Below are 19,631 nucleotides of genomic sequence, written 5' to 3' on the forward strand. Positions count from 1 at the left end.
GATAAGTCTAAGCCCTGGATAACCAAGGTAAGATGTCACTCAAAATGACGGGATGGTAGCTTATTTGCTCACCGGAAGCTTTCATGGCATCACGTGTTTCACTGGGATCACCAATGCCGTACTCGTTTTCCGCAAACACCCTGAAGAAGTAGGATTTTCCTTCCTCCAAGTTAGAAACTCTGAAGCTTGTTTTGGAGCACTCCGTTGTCACGGTGGACCAGGACTTCCTCTCTGCGTCACGCTTTTCTACCACATAGTTTATGATGGGGCTCCCGCCGTCAATAATGGGAGGATCCCAGGTAACATAAGCAGAATCTTTGGATATTTCTTTGACAGTCACATTGACGGGTGGCCCAGGAGTATCTGAATAAATAGTGGGTAGATAAGAAATGAATATGTAAAAAATACATAGACTACATTTTAAGCATATATATGATTGTTTTTTCAAGTGGACTTACCAAGCACTTTCACTACAATGGTGTATTCTTTTGTACCACAGCTGTTCTTCAGAGTCAAGATATATTTTCCTGCATCGTATTTGTTCACATTTTCACAGCGCAAGAAAGTGTCAAAGTCAGTTGACTTTATGTCCAGTCCAGTCCTTTCTCTTAGATTGACATTTGGTTTAGACCAAGTTATCTTGGGAGGTGGACGTCCTTTTACTGGTACATACAGCCTCATTGTAACTCCAGCACGTAATATGAGTGTTTTCCTCAAATCAGCATCAAGTTCTCCCTCAGGTGGAACTGTTTAATGTTGGAGTAAAGACAGAGTAATAATGGTCAAATGTATTTCCAAGAACTGGCCTGATCACTCCTAAAATATGTTTCTTTCCATAACTGATCTCTATCTAGTTCTTTAGAAAATCCTTAATATAATCCTCAAAACTTTTGCCAACTATTTTTAAAAAATAATTAATTAATTTATTCATTGGCTACTTTGGGTCTTCGTTGCTGCGTGCAGGCTCTCTCTAGTTGTGGTGAGTGGGGGCTACTCTTTGTTGTGGAGCACAGGCTCCTAGGCACGCGGGCTCAGTAGTTGTGGCTCGTGGGCTCTAGAGCGCAGGCTCAGTAGTTGTGGCGCACCAGCTTAGTTGCTCCGCGGCATGTGGGATCTTCCCCGACCAGGGCTCGAACCCGTGTCCCCTGCACTGGCAGGCAGATTCTTAACCACTGCGCCACCAGGGAAGTCCCGTTGCCAACGATTTTAATACTCTGTAGCAATTATTGATCTTTCTATTTTCCAGTATCCTATAGGCTGACCCAAGTTTTCCCTGGAGGATCTGCATCTCATCTCATGAACCTTATATACTCTTAAACTCTCTGTATATTAAAAGTAGATGATTGGTTTTTGGCTTTCTTCCAGTGAAGGCACTCCGCTATATACTCTTCATTTCATTGTAGGAAGAAAAGTACACAGAAGGTGAAGTATAATACCGAGTAATCCAAAGTAAAAGGAGCACTGGTTAGGGAGAATAAGTGAATAGAAGAAATGGTGAGAAGAGAAATTAAGATGATGGAGAGCTTACCATTATATACTTCTGGAGAGGGGTAGATTAGAAGAGAAAATAAAAACCTAAGAATGATAAATAGCTCACTACTTAGTTTAAAAAAATCTTTTTATTCTCAGAATAAAATTCCTATATTCTATATTCTTTTGAAGACATGAAATTCTCATACTTGCATTCCATTGAGCTTATTATACAATACCATAAAGTACCAACCCAGCGCTCCTAAAATGTACTGATACTTGTAGAGTTACCAACCCTAAAACTTCTTATAAATAACTAAATCTACATAAGGGAGTCCCATACTCCCTCTTACAATATGACTGATGAGAAGAGTTCTGTATATTTTTCCTGGTAATACTTACTTAAAATGTCCTTGGGACAGTGTTTATCTGGCACATCGCTGGGGTCACTATATCCTATCTTATTAACGGCATACACGCGGAACTGATATTCTGTGTTTTCCATTAGGCCGGTAACCTCAAAGCGGGTTTTCTGTAGCTTCTGTGGTAAATTGCACCTCACCCAGTTATCAGAATCAGCTCGTTTCACTTCAACAAGGTAACCAATGATAGGGCTACCACCGTCATAGGCTGGCTTGCCCCAAGATAGACTCACAGAGCTACGGGTTGTATCATATACTTTGGGAAAAGCTGGTGGACCAGGAGGATCTGAGGATAAATAATAATAGAAAATTTTCATTAGAACCTCATTCCCAGTTGAATGTTGATTATAACACAGAATATTGGACTCTCTCATGAAAACTTACACAGAGGATCTTGGGCATAAGCAGCTTTGGATACGTCACTGGGTTTGCCTGGTCCAGCCTTATTTATAGCTGTAACTCGGAACTCATATTCCATGCCTTCTTGGAGACCTGTTGCTTTTATCGTTCTTTCTATAACGGGTTTTCTGTTGACCTTAGTCCAGTTAATTGCCTGGGTTTCCCGCTTTTCAACCAAATAGCCAGTGATGGGGGAGCCGCCATCATCTGCTGGTGGTTTCCAGCTTACTGTCATGTGATCTTTGGTTATGTTGCTAATAACAGGAGGATCACAGCGTCCGGGTGGGTCTGCAGAGATTGATTGACAAGTTAATGTCCCAGTCTAAAAGGTAATATTTAAAAAGTAAAATGAGTTATTTGTAGTGAGGTGGATGGACCTTGAGTCTGTCATACAGAGTGAAGTCAGAAAGAAAAAAACAAATACCGTATGCTAACACATATATATGGAATCTTAAAAAAAAAAAAATCGTTCTGAAGAATGTAGGGGCAGGACAGGAATAAAGACGCAGACCTAGAGAATGGACTTGAGGATACGGGGACGGGTAAGGGTAAGCTGGGACGAAGTGAGAGAGTGGCATGGACTTATATACACCACCAAACGTAAAACAGATAGCTAGTGGGAAGCAGCCGCATAGCACTGGGAGATCAGCTCGGTGCTCTGTGACCACCTAGAGGGGTGGGATAGGGAGCAGGGGAGGGAGACCCAAGAGGGAGGGGATATGGGGATATATGTATGCATATAGCTGATTCACTTTGTTATAAAGCAGAAACTAACACACCATTGTAAAGCATTTATACTCCAATAAAGATGTTTTAAAAAAAAGAGAAAAACCTCAGGAAAATGTTCTTACCATATGGGTTTTTAGCAATTGCTGGTTCAGTTAAGATCGGGTCGCCCACTCCGTATTTATTTTCAGCACAAATTCGGAACTGATACTCATGGCCTTCTATCAGTTTCTCCACGCTGCAGCTGGTGATGGGCACAGTGGCAGAGACTTGTGCCCAGTTGGGTCTGCTCGTTTCACGTTTGTCAACAACATAGTTGGTGATTTCTGAGCCCCCATCTTCAAGAGGAGGTTCCCAAGAAAGCATTGCACGATCTGAATACATTTTGTTGATTTTAACAGATGCTGGAGGACCTGGTTTATCTGAAAGGATAAGAAAGAAAAGTGAAGTCTTTCACTCGCACATGTGAAATAGGGAATGAGTAGAGTGGAGGTCTGGAGACCTGGGCTGCAGCCTTTATGTTGTCATTAACTTCCTATACGACCTTGGAAGTTACTTAATTTCTCTGAATCTTAATTTCCTCATATCTAAAATTATGTAACTGGAATATGTGATCTCTAATGGTCTTTTCGGCTGTAAAACGCTCTTGTTCTGTGATGAGAATAATTCCGTGATGACGAAAGATACATCGAGATAGGTATCTCTTCTCACATATTATTTTGTAAATTCTATGACATCACATTAACCAAAGTGAAACATGAGATTCTAGTGAAGTGCTTTAGTTACCTAACACTTTGAGCTTGATGGTGGCTGATTTGGAGCCACTTGCGTTTTCGGCAGTGATGGTATAGTCCCCTGAGTCTTTGCGACTCACGCTGAACAGCTCCAGGGTACACAGGTTCCGCTGCATGGCCATCTTGATGCCTTCTGATGCTTTCAGCGTCGTCCCGTCCTTCTTCCAAGAGACTGTGGGCATTGGTTTACCAAAAACAGTAGCATCCAGGCAAACATTAGTTCCAGCTTTCACAGTGAGCAAAGATTTCATAGCCACACTCAGGTCTATCCTGGGAGGAACTGGAAAGAAATAAGATAAAAGGATTTAATATATGCAAAGCTATATTATATAATTCTTACTGATAAAAGTCGGAAATTCATACGCTGTCTTTTTCAAGGTGGGATTTTTTTAAAGTAACATTATTCATTATAAAAGAAATGCCAAAATTTGATAATGCTGAAAGTATAAAGAAAAAAGGAAAGATCGCCCATCATTCCAGCATCCTTAAAGCTTCACTCTTATCATTTTGGTGCATTTCTTTGGCACCTTCTTGTGCCTGTGCCTGTGTATGGTTAAAATTATGCGGTCCACACAGGTTTGTATCCTGTTTTTTAGTTTAGCATATTATTAAGATTCTCCATGATCATTTTTTAGTGTCTGTATACGAAGTACCTATCATTTTACTTGTCCTTATTTCCATAGGTGTAGATTTAGTTTTTTATTAGGAGAAATACACATTACGAGTGCCGTCCACCTTTGCCTGTGATGTTCAACAGAATCTTACCATTTTCTGCCATGATAGTCACTGGATCAGAAGGTTCAGAAGGCTGGCTGATGTTTACCGCAGTCTTGGCAATTGCTCTAAATTGATACTGAGCATTCTCTTCTAGGCCAGTAGCTGTGTACTCTTCCTGGGGAATCTGGTGAGGTGAAGTATTACACCGTACCCACTTATCACCAGGAAGTTTGCAAGCTTCTACGAAATAGCCAGCAATTTTGCTGCCTCCATCACGCTTTGGACGGGCCCAGATGAGGGACACAGTACTCTTGGAAACATCAATAACTTCAGGCTTTCCAGGAGGATCTAAAACCAAAAGAGATATTCTCAGCATTGATCTTAACAGCAGAGATTTTAAACTCTGTGTTTCACAGTATCACCCAGAACATATTCCTGAATGGAAATAGTAACCTTCAGAGACTCCAAGATTTAAATGTGTCCTCATAATACTTTAAAAAAAAAAATTACTCAAAAAAATTACTCACCAACTGGCGTTCTCGCAGTTACATATTCAGTTGGTTTGCTGGGTGGGCTGGGTCCAGCTTTATTTAGGGCATAGATTCTGAATGAATACTCAAGGCCTTCTACCAGGCCAGCACAGGGATATTCAGTTGACCGGACAGGGGAATCATTAGCTTTCACCCAGAGTAAACTGTTTCTTTCTTTGCGTTCAATCAGGTAGCCGGTAATGGGGCTCCCTCCATCGCTGTCTGGTCTATCCCACGCCACGAATATGCAGTCTTTGTTGACTTTAGTGACTCGTGCATTCTTGGGTTCACTGGGAACATCTGGAGGTGAAGTTCAGGGAAATATCAGTTTCTAGCCTAAGTAACAGACTAGAAAGAAAACACAATTTTTTTTTCTTCCTGAAAGAAACATACCAAATGGGAACTTAGCCAGCATCTTTGGAGATGTGAGAGGCTCTGAAATGCCAAATCGATTCTCAGCACGGACCCGGAAGATATACTCTTGGCCTGGGATCAGTTTTCCAACCCTGCAGGAAGTTTTTGTCACTGAAGCTAGCGCTGTCACCCAGTCACCCCTGCTCACGTCACACTTCTCCACTATGTAATTGGTGACGTTACTGCCTCCGTCCTCCAGGGGGATGTGCCATGACAGGGAGCAGGCATCGGCATCTATGTCAGAAATGTCAAACGGAGGCTGAGGGGGTCCAGGAACGTCTGCATGAACCGAGAGGAAAGAAATGTAAGAATAGGGATTTGACTGTAAAATATGTTTATGATACTCGTATTTGGATGGCCATTTGTCTAACACGTAACCTACCCATGACAATAACTTTGATTTTCTGAGTGTCTGTCCCAGAACTGTTTTCTGCAGTGAGGCTATAGTAACCGCTGTCTTTCCTAGTAACATCTTTTATGATCAGAACTGAAGAATTGTCTGCTTTATGTACTGCCAGGTGGCTGGATGTGACAACTTCATCTTCTCCTTTTTTCCATTTACAGATCGGATGAGGCTTTCCATACACATGGGCTTCAATTCGGAGTTTCTTCCCAGCTTTGATAATAATTTGCTCTGGCATAAGGATCTTGGGTGGCACTAAAAGTAAGATAAAGATACGTTAATTTGTCAGGGAGGTTAAATTTCCTCTGATGGGGAACTATACTAGTGCTTTTCAAATTGTGGATTGCAACCCGTTAGTGGATTCAAATTAATGTTTGCATTACTGCTAAAACTTTGTAAAGAGAATGGGATCAAAACGAATTGAGAATATCTGAGGCCAGCATACATGATAAGAATGGGTGTTGCTTTAAGAAACTTTTTCTAAGTCATATATATGTACGTGTGTCCTGTGTCATGATTTAAGGTGTATTTACTACCTGTCGTGGGTCCAGATGTTTCCAAACCACTGTTCTCTACTATATTTCAAGTACTTCTGGAACTAGCTTCTTCAGGGATAAACATCTACATGTCAAAAGAAAATCCTCACAAACTTCTATCGCATGGAAAACGACTCTGACTACTTACACAGCTGTGCTTTGGCTTCATACACTCCCTCAGCTTCTCTTGGCAAACTGACTCCGACGGCATTTCTGGCCGCTACCCTAAATTTGTATTTCTTTCCTTCCTTGAGGCCGGTGACGACAAGGCTGAGGTCTTTCACCACCGAGTACTCTGTCCAGTGACCTGCAGGCAGCTCTTCGTCTCTGTAACTAACGATGTAGCCGTCGACCTTGGCACCTCCATCGCGCAGGGGAGGTAACCAGGCTAACGCAGCACTGTTCTTTGTCATTTCAGTAACTTCTAGTTTCCTGGGGGGATCCGGCTCACCTAGAAGAAAAAACCACCCAGGTAACCTAATCCATCCCTTTGGAAATATGCATAAATGTTTTCGTATGCCACTTGCTTCAAAGTATTTGGAAGCTATGGTTCGGGATGTTGAAAGTAAAAAGGACACGGATGAGTCAGATCAAAAAAGTCTTCAGTGAGTGAGTTAGGTATTTATTTGTACTGTTTAGGTTTCTACAAGTGAAGGCCCTTTCATTAGTGGAGTACAATGTTTCGGTATCTTGATTTTGCTGAGGTCGGGGACTGGAGTTAAAAGGAGGGAGAAAGGATGTAACTTACTTAGAGGATCTGTTGCGAGCACTGGTTTGGGGATGTCTGTTGGGACGCCGGGGCCATACTCATTGACAGCAGTTACTCTGAAGAAATACTCAGTTCCAGGGACAAGATTGGTGATGTGGAAGCTCGTTTTCTTGACTTCTGGGGTGACTGTTGACCACGTCTTTCTATCTGCGTCACGTTTCTGCACAATGTAATGTGTCACTTGGCTCCCACCATCGTTCTCGGGAGGGGCCCAGGAAACGTGGCATGATGTTTTAGTGACATCCGAAACTTTTAAATCAGACACAGGTCCAGGAGTATCTGTGAAGGACGACAAAATCATATATACAAGTTCCCTCAGCCTCCTTATTAACTAAGGCATTTTTGAAGGGGAGGAAGACGCTTGTTTATAACCCACCTAATACTCTGACATTCACGAACACGGCCTTTTCTCCAGCCAGGTTCACAAGCGTCAGGGAATATTTTCCTGAGTCATCACGGGTAGAATTGGGGATGACAAGGAAGGCCATAGTATCAACCAGATCAACTTGTCCCTTTCTGACCACGTTATCAATACCCACTTTTCGCCAAGTGACCTTAGGGGCTGGTCGCCCTCTCACTATGGCAAATAGTCGAATAGGGCATCCTGCTCTCACTGTGACCAGTTTTCTCATGCTGGCGTCCAAATCAATCTCTGGAGGTTCTGCAAATGACACGAAAGCCGTCAGTTGACTTCAGAATGTGGGGAAATCATGTGAGAAGTGAAACATGAATGAATCAAGTGATAACATAGGGCCTCACCTAGGATTTCTTTAGGTTTAATAGCGTCCTTTAGTTCTGCAGGGCGCCCAATGCCAACTTGGTTTTGGGCACAAACCCTGAACTCATATTCCTGGTTTTCATCCAAGCTGGTCACGGTAAATTCCATGAGAACGAGTTGCGCTGCAGCACTACACCTTTTCCAGCCTTCATCAGGTGATGTATCTGGTCTCTTTGGTCTCATTTCCACAACATATCCAATGATTGGTGCGCCACCATCATACACCGGTTTTCCCCACCCAAGAGTTATGGAACTTTTGGTTGTATCAACCACTTTGAGATTGGTTGGTGGACCAGGTGGTTCTGAAAGTAAATTATATAAGAATAAATTTACACACGGTTAACAACTACTAGTGATACGTTAATGAGTAATTCTATATAGTCCATCCTTAATTAACCGCAGATAGTACATTCAATTTCTCAATTACTCAGTCCTCCTTATTTTCCTTCATAAAATTAGAATCTACCATTGTCTGTACATTTCAGGCGATTTGGTAAAAGATCTATTTGGAAAACTGCTGGCTAAGATTAAAGTTTTGATGCTGTGGATTTAACTTATTTGTCTAATACCTCTGTGCCTGAGATTAAGAGTTGGTGTAATACCAGAAAAAGCAAGAACATCATACCTATGGGGTCTTTTGCCACCACTGGCCTTGATGGCAAGCTTGGTTCTCCAATTCCAACTTCATTTTCTGCCTTGACTCGGAACTGATATTCATGTCCTGGGAGGAGATTCTGTACTTTCAAACGTCTCTCAGGGATCGCACTCTTGTTGACAGGGACCCATCGTGTTGAATGCTTTTCCTTTTTCTCCAAATAGTATCCTGTGATGGACTTTCCACCATCATATTCAGGTGGCGTCCAAACCACAGTCATCTCTTCTTTGCTTACTTTAGTGATTTCTGGGGGGTCAGGGCGACCAGGTCTATCATATTTGGTTTTTGCAATAACTGGTTTACTTTCTGTTGGAGGCCCTGTGCCTATTTTATTTTCTGCACGGACTCTGAAAATATATTCATTCCCTTCTATGAGACGTGTTACTGTAGTACCAGGTGTTAAGATAGTAGCAGAAAACGTAGACCAAACCATTCTCTTGCTCTCACATTTTTCTAAAATATAATTTTGGATTTCACAGCCACCATCATCGTCTGGTGGATCCCAGCGAAGAGAACACCTATCACTACACACATCAAAAATTTTCAGATTTCTTATAGGCCCAGGCTTATCTAAAACATTGACAGTGGCAAAGGCCACAAAACTGCCAGCTATATTAGTTGCTGTAATTACATATTTACCACCATCACTTCGCTTTGCTTTAGTAAGAGAAAATTTAGACGAATCACCACCGGTAGCAATCTTGACCCTTGGTGATCTTGTTAAGTCTGTCGCATCTTTGTCCTTCGTCCATGAAACTTCTGGAAATGGTTTGCCTCTAACACCTGCCTCAAGTCGAATGGTGTCCCCTGCTTTGACAGTTAGCACACCACTTAATTTCAGATCGAGTACTGGTTTCTGCAAGTCTTCCTTTACAACAACTTCCTTTGTCTTCACCCAGTCACTTTCCCCACCTTCATTCTTCGTTTGCACTCTGAACTCATAAATCTGGTTTTCAACACATTTGTCAACCATGTAGTGGGTTTCTTTAATGCTTCCTTTATGCACTCTTTCCCAGTCATCAGAGCCCTTCAGCTTCCTTTCAACATGATATGATAGATTTGGGCTACCGCCATCATAATCAGGCCGCCTCCATTTTAGGTAGACAAATGTCTTTCCTTTATCTGCAATATGAAGGTTTTCAGGCTCACCTGGTCTATCAATAGGGTTAATAGCCAGAATTGGAGTTTTTGTTTCAGTGGTTGGCCCAACACCTACTTTATTTTCTGCACAAACTCGGAAATAGTATTCATGGTTGGCTAAAAGGTTGGCCTTGATTAATCGCTTAGTGACATCTGAAGCAACAATTGACCAGCCTTTCTGGTTTGGTTTGCGATATTCCACTATGAAGTTTGTTATTTCTGAGCCGCCGTTATCTAGAGGGTTTGCCCAAGAAATAGTACAGTTCTCTTTGGTTACGTTGCTGATCTTTAAATTCTGGCAAGGTCCAGGTCTGTCAAGGACATTAACGATAGCAGAACCTTGGGCATGTCCACTGCTGTTCTTAGCTGAGATGATATACTTGCCATGATCAGCTCTAACAGCTTCTTTAATTTGCAACTCAGCACGAGGTAGATCGTGAATTAGGTCAACCCGCTTTTCTCGGGCCAATACCTTGCCTTCCTTGGACCAAGTTATGTCTGGTTGAGGTCTGCCTTTGACCCGAGCAAGAATGCGGATAGTTTGACCCACTCTAACGGTAATAACATCACGACAGGTAACATCAAGTTCTACTTCTGGAGGATGAAGGATGTCCTTTGCAATCACAGATTCTGCTAGTTCTCTTGGCTCTCCCTCTCCCACAATATTAGCTGCCTTTATACGGAATCTGTACTCATTTCCTTCAATTAGTCCAGGTACCCTAAAGGCACATTGCCTAATGAGTTCATCTTTATTAATCCTGCTCCACTGTGTTGCTCCAACTTTCTGACATTCCACTACATAGCCCAGAATGGGGCTACCACCATCACTGAGAGGCTTTGTCCACACCAGGTCAGCTGTTTCTCTGGTCTTGTCTTTCAGCTTAGGATTAATAGGTGGTCCAGGTGGTTTGATGGGCCGGCAAGCTTTTATTGGATCAGAACTTGGGGACGGATTGCTTAGTCCTGCAAGATTCTCAGCAAAAGCTCTAAACTCATATGTATTTCCCTCATAGAGTCCAGTCACTCTAAACTTCATGTCCACTAGAGGTGTTTTGTTGACCCTCATCCATTTGCCTGTTACTTCTCGACGTTCCACATAGTAACCAGTTATTGGACTGCCACCATCAGATTTTGGCAGAGTCCAAGACACTGTTGCAGCATTTTCAGTAATGTCAGTAACTACTGGTTTACCAGGGGGGGATGGAGGACTAAACTTATGTTTAGCAACAGTAGGTATGGAGTCAAGGGGAGGGCCAACACCAATCTTATTCTCTGCTTTCACTCGGAAGACATATTCACAGCCCTTCTGCAGATGTGGGACTTTCAGCTTTGTCTTACTGCTTCCTGAAGAGACAACACCCCATGTGTCTTTCTTTGTGTCTTTTTTCTCAACAATATAATTTATCACAGGGCTTCCTCCATCATCCTTAGGTGGCTGCCATGAGATAGTCATATGTTCAGGGGTAACTTCCAGAATATTAATAGGGCCTGTTGGTGGACCAGGAACATCAAGAACAGTAAGATGTACAGCCACTGTTTTGGTGCCAGCTGCATTGGAAACTGTGATCTGATGTTCCCCAGTGTCTCTCCTTAAGCAGTTCTTAATGGTGAGTACTGATGAGAAGTTGTCAGTTTCAACTGTATAGTGTTCATCTGTTTTAATCTCATTCCCATCGGTTGTCCACTTTGCAGTAGGAACAGGTACACCTCTTATAATGGCAGGGAATCTGACTGTAGTTCCAGCTTTTACCACAAGGCCTTCAATTAATTTCACATCCAGCTCCACAGATGGAGGCACTGGAAAGGAAACATGAGGAAATTAGATTTTGATTTTCACAATATGAATAATTTTAAAAAGAAAGAAAATAATTCCAATCTAAAAATTACCTAGTTTTTCTTGACATTCTATTGGGATAGTTGTGTCAGGAAGACCAAGACCCACAATGTTTTCAGCTTTTACACGGAATCTATAGGTCTTTCCTTGCTGTAGTCCGGTAACAACACACTCTAAGTTTGTCACAGTCTTGAACTTAATCCAGTCTTGGGTGCCCTCTTCTTGATATTCCACCAAATATCCAGTGATTGGAGAGCCACCATCACGGTCTGGCTTATTCCAAACAAGGGAGACTTCAGTCTTGTCAACATCTACATGGTGTAGGTTCTTGGGTGGCCCTGGAGGATCTTTTAAGAAGAAGAAGTTATGATGAATAAACAATATTCTCAAAACAGTAAAACAGTACTTTTGTATCCAAAGAGAGCAACTTACGTAGGGGATCCAGAGCCTTGATGGGTTTAGACGTTTCTACAAAAGGACCACGTCCATACTGGTTCTCAGCAGCTACTCGGAAGAGATACTGATTGCCTTCAGTAAGATGTTTAGCAAAGTGGCTCTTTTTCTTTGATGTAGTTGAAAGAGGTGACCACTGGACACTGGCAACATCTCTCCTCTCAACCACATAATTTGTAATAACAGAACCACCATCATCCAGTGGTTCCTTCCAAGTAAGGTAACAAGAATCTTTCCTAACTTCACTGACTTCCAGATCTCTAGGTGGCCCAGGCTTATCTGAAAAGTGTTAAGTAATGCAGTTATATAAGTGATTTAATCCAGATAACTAAAAATGTATTTAGAGTTACTTTTATATGCTGTTGCATTAAGTACATCACAAGTACTAAAATTCTTACCTAATACAAGTACTTTTACTGAGACAGTTTTTGAACCAGCTAGATTCTCCACTGTTAAGGAATACATTCCACCATCTTCGTGGGCAGCATTACAGATTTCAAGCTTGCTACCAACTGGAGTAACATCAATCCTTGCTTTAGTTGGAGCCTCTCTGTCTTCTTTTTTCCAAGTTACTTTTGGGAACGGCACCCCTTTGATGACAGCACTAAGTCTTAGAGTATCACCAACCCTTATGTGTTGTTCTCTTGCCATGTTGGCATCAAGAATCAACTCGGGGGGTTCTAGAATGAAGAGAACAGGACTTACAGATTTGTTTTGTTAATATATTTTACACTTAAGCATAGACAATGAAACCTGTCTTCCTTGCAAAGGCAGCTGAGAACATTACACTCACCAAATCTGTCTTTTACTAGCACTGGCTCGGGAACATGAGCTGGATCTGATTCACTGGCTACGTTGACTGCTATTACTCTGAACTTATAGGATTGACCATCCTGAAGACCAGTGACTTTATAGTTAGTTTCAGGACATGACTCAGGAGTGTGATTGGCTCTTTTCCATTCTTCATCTCCAACTTTCTGGTATTCAACAATATAACCCAGAATCTTGCTCCCACCATCATGACGTGGTGGCTGCCAGGTTAGATCAACTGAATTATGTGTTGTACCTATTGCTTCAGGATTAATAGGTGGACTTGGTTTCACTACATAATAAAAGAGAAAACCAAAAAGGAGTTAGAGTATAGCTGAAAACAAAGTTGGATAAAATGAAAGCTGAAAGAATGCTTTAGTACTATACCAATTGGATCTTTAGCAAAGACTGGTTTGGATGGTGGGCTTGGGTCTCCAATACCAATTTGGTTTTCTGCAGAAACCCGGAATTCATACTGACACCCTTCTAGAAGATCAGGAACCGTAAACTTAGTGTATGGATGGATAGGCTCTTTGGTAACTCTAGCCCATCGTTTAGACATAGTTTCCCTCTTTTCCAGGATGTAGTTTGTGATGGGCTTTCCTCCATCGTTTGGCTTGTTCCAGGTGACTAATGCAGAGTCTTTGGTAACTTCTGTAACAATTGGCTGGTCAGGTGCATCAGGAACCCCTATAACAAACATTAGCAAAATATGTTAGAAATTTAGTTCTTCCCGTTAACAATATCAAACATTGAATCACTGAAAAGAAATATGATGCATACTGAAACGATCTTTGGTTTTCATTGAATCAGACACCAGAGGATCACTTATTCCATACAGATTTTCAGCACGTATCTGGAAAATATAATCTTTTCCTTCAAGCAGTTTAGAAACTTTGCATGTTGTTTTAGCACTTGCAGATGTCACAGGCATCCAAACGTCTTTGCCCACTTCCTTCTTCTCAATAATGTAATTAGTAATTTCACTGCCTCCGTCATCTAAAGGTGGCTTCCAAGAGATAACCATGTAATCTTTGGTCACCTCATCAAAAACAACTGGTCCTACCGGTGGTCCAGGACGGTCTGAGGAAAAAAAAAAAATCACACCACAAAATATTATTTCCACTTCTGCTTTGGAAAGAACAGAATGTCTCTAATTCTTGCTAAATAATACTTACCAACGACATTAACTTGACAGAAACCTTTCCTGGAGCCTGTACTGTTCTCCACAACCACACAGTATTTGCCAGAATCTGAACGCTTGGCCTTGAGCTTCTCTAGAGCAAGTGTTGTTGGCGAGGTCTTTATATGAGTGCAATCATCTTCTAGCACATCAGCTTCATCTTTGAACCAAGTAACCTTAGGCTTTGGTTTGCCTGAGTAACGGCCAGTGAGGGCAAAAGCTTCACCAACTCGAATCGTGAGTTTATCTCTGAAGTCGAGCTCAAGCGTTGGAGGAGCTGAAATGTATAAAGGAAAGTCAGTTTGATGTCTTAAGGTAAACCTATAAGTGTACACGTTTTCAAAGTGTAAGCTGCATTTGACACATACCTAGCTCATCCTTGCAAGTGATTGGCTTGGTGCAAAATGATGGTTTGCCTTGTCCAACAATATTGACGGCACTGACACGGTACTCATAGGTATCGCCTTCTTTTAAGCCTTTCACACTGTACTTCCTGCTAAGCAAGTTGTCATTTGTAACTTTGTGGAACTTCTCAGTTCCAATGAGACGGCTTTCTAGGACATAGTTGATAATTTCGGATCCGCCATCATACTTAGGGGGATTCCAAGTCAGAGTAACAGAATCTTTAGTAACTTCTTTGACTTCTAGGTCTTCAGGACGCTCTGGTACAGCTGCAAGTGTGGAATGACAGTGAGACGAATGTCATGTTAAGAATGTAATAGAAAATGTAGTAAATAATGCCTTTTGAGGATTGCGTTTTTTTTTTTTTTTTTTTTTTTTGTGGTACGCGGGCCTCTCACTGCTGTGGCCTCTCCCGTTTTGGAGCACAGGCTCCGGACGCGCAGGCTCAGCGGCCATGGCTCATGGGCCCAGCCGCTCCGTGGCATGTGGGATCTTCCCGGACCGGGGCATGAACCTGTGTCCCCTGCATTGGCAGGCGGACTCTCAACCACTGCGCCACCAGGGAAGCCCGAGGATTGCATTTAAACATTAAACTATTCGTTTTGATAAGTAACAAAAGAAATCTCAACATAAAATGAGTAGAGCTGAAAGGCACTCAATACAATCTAATTTCCAGATGAGGAAATAGAGGTTCATTGAGGCCAAATAATTCAGCAAAGTCCCCCATTAAACATTAATGTTTTGGCCGCGCCACACAGCCTGTGGGATCTTAGTTCCCTGAGCAGGGATCGAACCCGCCCGCCACCCCACCACACTGGAAGCTCGGAGTCCTAACCACTGGACTGCCAGGGAAGTCCCCAGAGTTGGTAGTTTTAGAGTTAGGAAAATACTTCATGTTCATGCCATTAAGTTGGAAATTAAAAAAAGAATCCATGTAGTATTACATGGGAGGATTTGAAGAATCATATATATTCCCACAATCTCTTTCACAGTCACGTTCAAATACTACCAACATCAGAGACTACGTATTTTCCTAATGAATGCTTGCCAAATGAATGAAATATTTGGCATTTGTGTACCTACTTTGTCACTATAGTCTTTTATTAAATGAGTGAAAAAGTGATTAAAGATGAAATTGTTTTAAATTGTACTTACTTATTGGATCTCTTATGACAAGCGCATCTGTTGTCTCAACAAACGGGCCCATGCCAATACTATTTTCAGCTGCAATTCGGAAAAAGTAGGCTTTTCCTTGAATGAGACCCTGGACGGTGGCATTTTGTCGTGTAGCTGTGTATGTCACTGGGGTCCACGCTCTGCGGTCATCTTCCCGCTTTTCAATGACATAATTGGTGACTGGAGAGCCTCCATCATCTTCTGGAGAAAACCATGTCAGTTTGCAGGAGTCGTTGGTTAGGTTGTGAGACAGGAATGGTATTCCAACAGGACCTGGCACATCTGGAAATAGGAGGAAAAGGTTTTCAGTTGTTTGACGTCAATGGACTACTGGGCTCAATACTTGTTACCCTCTGTTTTTAAAAGGGAGACAAAAATGTTACGAAAAGAGTGAGATTTTGTGTTTATTAATTGATTTGGTTTTTTTCTTTCCTTGTGTCTATATTCAACCATATTTTAAAATGAAGTAGGTTTGCAGTAGTTACTGGTTGCCCCTGCTTTAGTAGAAACTGAAGGAACAGTTTTATACACACACACACATATATATATATATATATATATATATACACACACACACACACACACACACATACACAATATATTCAACCATATTTTAAAATGAAGTAGGTTTGCAGTAGTTACTGGTTGCCCCTGCTTTAGTAGAAACTGAAGGAACAGTTTTATACACACACACACACATATATATATATATATATATATATATATATATATATATATATACACACACACACACACACACACACATACACACACACACACACACACATTTTTTTTTGGTAATTTGTGAGTCAGATAAGAGGGCAATGTTGGGAGGAAAATGCACAGAGGGAGACAGGAGAGGGGTGAAGAGTGGCATGACTACTTTTTGTGTCCAGTTTACTCTCCAGAGGGGAAAGGGGGAGAGAATTTTTTTCTGGGTGACCAGTGAATCTGAGCAGCACAGGAGACCCCAAATCTCAGAATGACCTTTGAGAGGTTTGAAATTTAACCTGGAAGTACACCAGTTCTTAAAGTAATAGCCATTGGACAGAAGACTGTTTAGCAGTTTGAAACAACCTAGAAGCTTGAAGGACCATTGCTCAATGAGATCTTTTTCCGCATGCCATTTTCACTAATGAAAGCAAAACATGTTTTCATAATATTATGTTCAGTAGAGAACTGGTTATTTTCACATAAAAACTGTGTGTTTGGAGTATGGTTGTGCCTAGAGATGTGTTGAGAGAGAGATCTGAGTGGGAGGGCTTCACTTTCTGAGCAAATCACTGGAGTAGAGCAGCCAGTGAGAGGCATGAACAAGCCTCGTAGAGTTCAACTCGATATTCAGTGACAAGAAATGCAATATTGATAACCAAATATGATGCTTCTCTTCAATTAGAATACTGACACCTTCAAAGGGACTTTTGTCTTATTATGATAACTGACAGGTCCTATGATGTGAAAATGGTCAACCTTAGCAAATTGTTAAACATTCATGGACATTTGCAGGAAAGCTGCTTTTATGAAAACTATATGATAACATAGTAAATGCTTATGGTGGCATATTATATAAAAAGGCAGCACATAAGACTTTATATAGGAGTACAGCCATATAAAATATGGTTAGGATAAAAAAAGGAGGAAATTTTAAAAAATGCTAATAGTGGTCAATGGGATTGTGGGTGATTTTTCTTATTTTCCAAAATATTTGTAACATAGTTTTTTTAAAAACTAATATAGCTTTATTGTAGATGAAATAAAGTGTTATTTTTTAAAGACGCATGGACGAATTGAAAGTTGTTACCTAATACATCAACGATAATTGTCTTCTTTCTTTCGCCCCCTGCATTTTTGGCAAGAAGAGCGTAGATGCCTTGGTGGCTCCTCTGGCAATTCTTGATGACCATGGATGAGCTAATGGCTGTGGTCTCAATGGTGGCCTCTTGAGGTAAAGCTTTTTCATTCATACTCCAGGTAACGGTTGGAGGAGGCTTGCCAGATACATAGGCGATGATCCGAATCACCCCTCCAGCATGGACCACAATTCTGTCTCTGACACTGGCATCTAACTGAAGGTCAGGTAATACTGGAAAACAATTGAAAATAACAAATGTGCTTTTCATTCCCAATCCAAAATGCAAATATTGATAAAATAATAGAAATATTAGTAAGTACCAATCCTGTCCTTCATTTCAATGGCATCTGTGACTTCTCCAGGTTCTCCGATGCCGGCAATGTTGACTGCTCTAACTCTAAATTTGTAGAATGCTCCTTCTTTTAATCCTGTCACAACGAGTTTTGTTCCTCTCACTTCTTTTTCTTTAGCCTAGGGAAAAATCACAAGCATTTTATAATTAGAATACAGTAGTCCTTTCTTATCCGTGGTTTTGTTTTCTGTGTTCATTTACTTGAAGTCAACGGAAACCTAAAAGTATTAAATGGAAAACAATTCCACAAATAAACAATTCATCAGTTTTAAATTGCGTTCCATTCTGAGTAACGTAATGAAATCTTGGGCCATCCTGCTCCATCCCTGCCCGGGAAGTGAACTATCCCTTTGTCCATCATATTCACGCTGTATATGCTACCTGCCCATTAATAAAGAAAAAACATAGTATATATAGAGAGAGCTCGGTACTATCCGTGGTTTCAGGCATCCACTGGGGTCTTGGAATATATCCCTTGGGAATCGCGGTGGGGGGACTACTGTAGTTTTTTGTTTTAATAGCTTTCCAAAGCATAGCAACAGCATATTTACTCTCTTTGGGAAAATTGTTGCCAATTTAGGTTCTAGGGATCAGATATTACAGGTAAATACTGAATGGAAGGAATTATGTTTGAAAATATTGTCAAGTGATTGAAAAAAAACTGTACTTTTTACTTGTTCCATCCTTTTATATATATATATCTATGTACATTTTATTATATAATTTGATAAAATAGGTTCTGTTTTTGAATTTTATTTTATTACACAGCAGGTTCTCATTAGTTATCTGTTTTATACATGTTAGTGTATACATGTCAATCCCAATCTCCCAGTTCATCCCACCACCACCACCCCACCCCCGGCCACTTGCTTTCCTCCCTCGGTGTCCATTCGTTTGTTTTCTACATCTGTGTCTCTATTTCTACCTTGCAAACTGGTTCATCTGTACCATTTTTCTAGATTCCACATATATGCATCATTTATTCCATCTTTTCAGGCTTTATAGCCAAAAGATAAGTTAACAATAACATGACTTAACTTTTGATTAGGTTTTTTGACCTAAGAGATGTTTGGATTATCAGTTAAATTATATGTTATTTTTCTGATTTCTTAATAAAAAAATACAGTTAGGAGTTAATGGGATTGAGAATAACTACTAAGTGTTCAGTTTATTCATAGTACATTTCCATAATGCCAAGTGTTAGCTACCTTTTCCCATTCTTCTTTTCCTTCTTCTTTATATTCAACGATGTATCCCGTTATTTTGGATCCACCATCTTTTAGTGGGGGAGACCACTCCAAATCCGCAGATGATTTAGTCCAGTCTGTGACTTTGGGAAATGGAGGTCCAGGAGGGGCTGGAAAGAACCAGTATGCGTTAGTATTCTTGACTTTTCCATGGCACTTTTGGTGGGGTGGGGGGAAGAATGGTTTTAAGGCTTACCAGTGGGATCTCTAGCAGTCACTGGGTCTGATGGCAGACTTGCTGGACCCACACCAGCAGCATTGATTGCGTATACCCGGAATTGATAATCAGAACCTTCAATAAGACCAGTCACCTTATAAGAAACACCCAAAGTCATGGCTTTGATAGGATCTCGGTTAACTCTCTTCCATCTCTTTGAAGTGGTGTCTTTCATTTCTAGCCAGTATCCTGTAACAGGAGAGCCTCCATCGTATTCTGGCTCTTCCCAGTTGACAGTCATGTAGTTTCGAGTCACACTGCTAACTGTTGGTTTATCTGGTGCTCCAGGGACAGCTGTGACAAAAATCACAGTGATTTATAAGAAATTTTGAAAAACACAAATAAGAATGAC

At 41.1% G+C, this 19,631-nt stretch overlaps 1 protein-coding gene across 1 annotated transcript in view; it reads right to left on the bottom strand.

Moving 5' to 3' along the window:
- TTN (titin) overlaps window positions 1-19,631 on the bottom strand; it is a 276,735-nt gene that overhangs the window by 53,554 nt on the left and 203,550 nt on the right. Inside the window, exons 241-268 of the mRNA XM_024732830.1 lie at window positions 19,259-19,573; window positions 19,024-19,172; window positions 17,784-17,934; window positions 17,413-17,694; window positions 15,591-15,893; window positions 14,402-14,704; window positions 14,029-14,310; window positions 13,634-13,933; window positions 13,238-13,540; window positions 12,834-13,142; window positions 12,439-12,720; window positions 12,020-12,319; window positions 11,641-11,934; window positions 8,584-11,550; window positions 7,940-8,260; window positions 7,557-7,841; window positions 7,160-7,459; window positions 6,560-6,862; window positions 5,855-6,130; window positions 5,452-5,751; window positions 5,056-5,358; window positions 4,577-4,876; window positions 3,804-4,091; window positions 3,143-3,439; window positions 2,277-2,579; window positions 1,873-2,178; window positions 459-746; window positions 73-363 (exon numbers count right to left, since the gene is read on the bottom strand). Of these exons, the coding sequence (XP_024588598.1) occupies window positions 73-363; window positions 459-746; window positions 1,873-2,178; window positions 2,277-2,579; window positions 3,143-3,439; window positions 3,804-4,091; window positions 4,577-4,876; window positions 5,056-5,358; window positions 5,452-5,751; window positions 5,855-6,130; window positions 6,560-6,862; window positions 7,160-7,459; window positions 7,557-7,841; window positions 7,940-8,260; window positions 8,584-11,550; window positions 11,641-11,934; window positions 12,020-12,319; window positions 12,439-12,720; window positions 12,834-13,142; window positions 13,238-13,540; window positions 13,634-13,933; window positions 14,029-14,310; window positions 14,402-14,704; window positions 15,591-15,893; window positions 17,413-17,694; window positions 17,784-17,934; window positions 19,024-19,172; window positions 19,259-19,573 (10,701 nt within the window). The remainder of the gene's footprint in view (window positions 1-72; window positions 364-458; window positions 747-1,872; window positions 2,179-2,276; window positions 2,580-3,142; window positions 3,440-3,803; window positions 4,092-4,576; window positions 4,877-5,055; window positions 5,359-5,451; window positions 5,752-5,854; window positions 6,131-6,559; window positions 6,863-7,159; window positions 7,460-7,556; window positions 7,842-7,939; window positions 8,261-8,583; window positions 11,551-11,640; window positions 11,935-12,019; window positions 12,320-12,438; window positions 12,721-12,833; window positions 13,143-13,237; window positions 13,541-13,633; window positions 13,934-14,028; window positions 14,311-14,401; window positions 14,705-15,590; window positions 15,894-17,412; window positions 17,695-17,783; window positions 17,935-19,023; window positions 19,173-19,258; window positions 19,574-19,631) is intronic.

This window comes from Neophocaena asiaeorientalis, unplaced genomic scaffold (genome assembly GCF_003031525.2).
Source record: "Neophocaena asiaeorientalis asiaeorientalis breed wild unplaced genomic scaffold, Neophocaena_asiaeorientalis_V1.1 scaffold96, whole genome shotgun sequence".
NCBI classification, from domain to species: domain Eukaryota; kingdom Metazoa; phylum Chordata; class Mammalia; order Artiodactyla; family Phocoenidae; genus Neophocaena; species Neophocaena asiaeorientalis.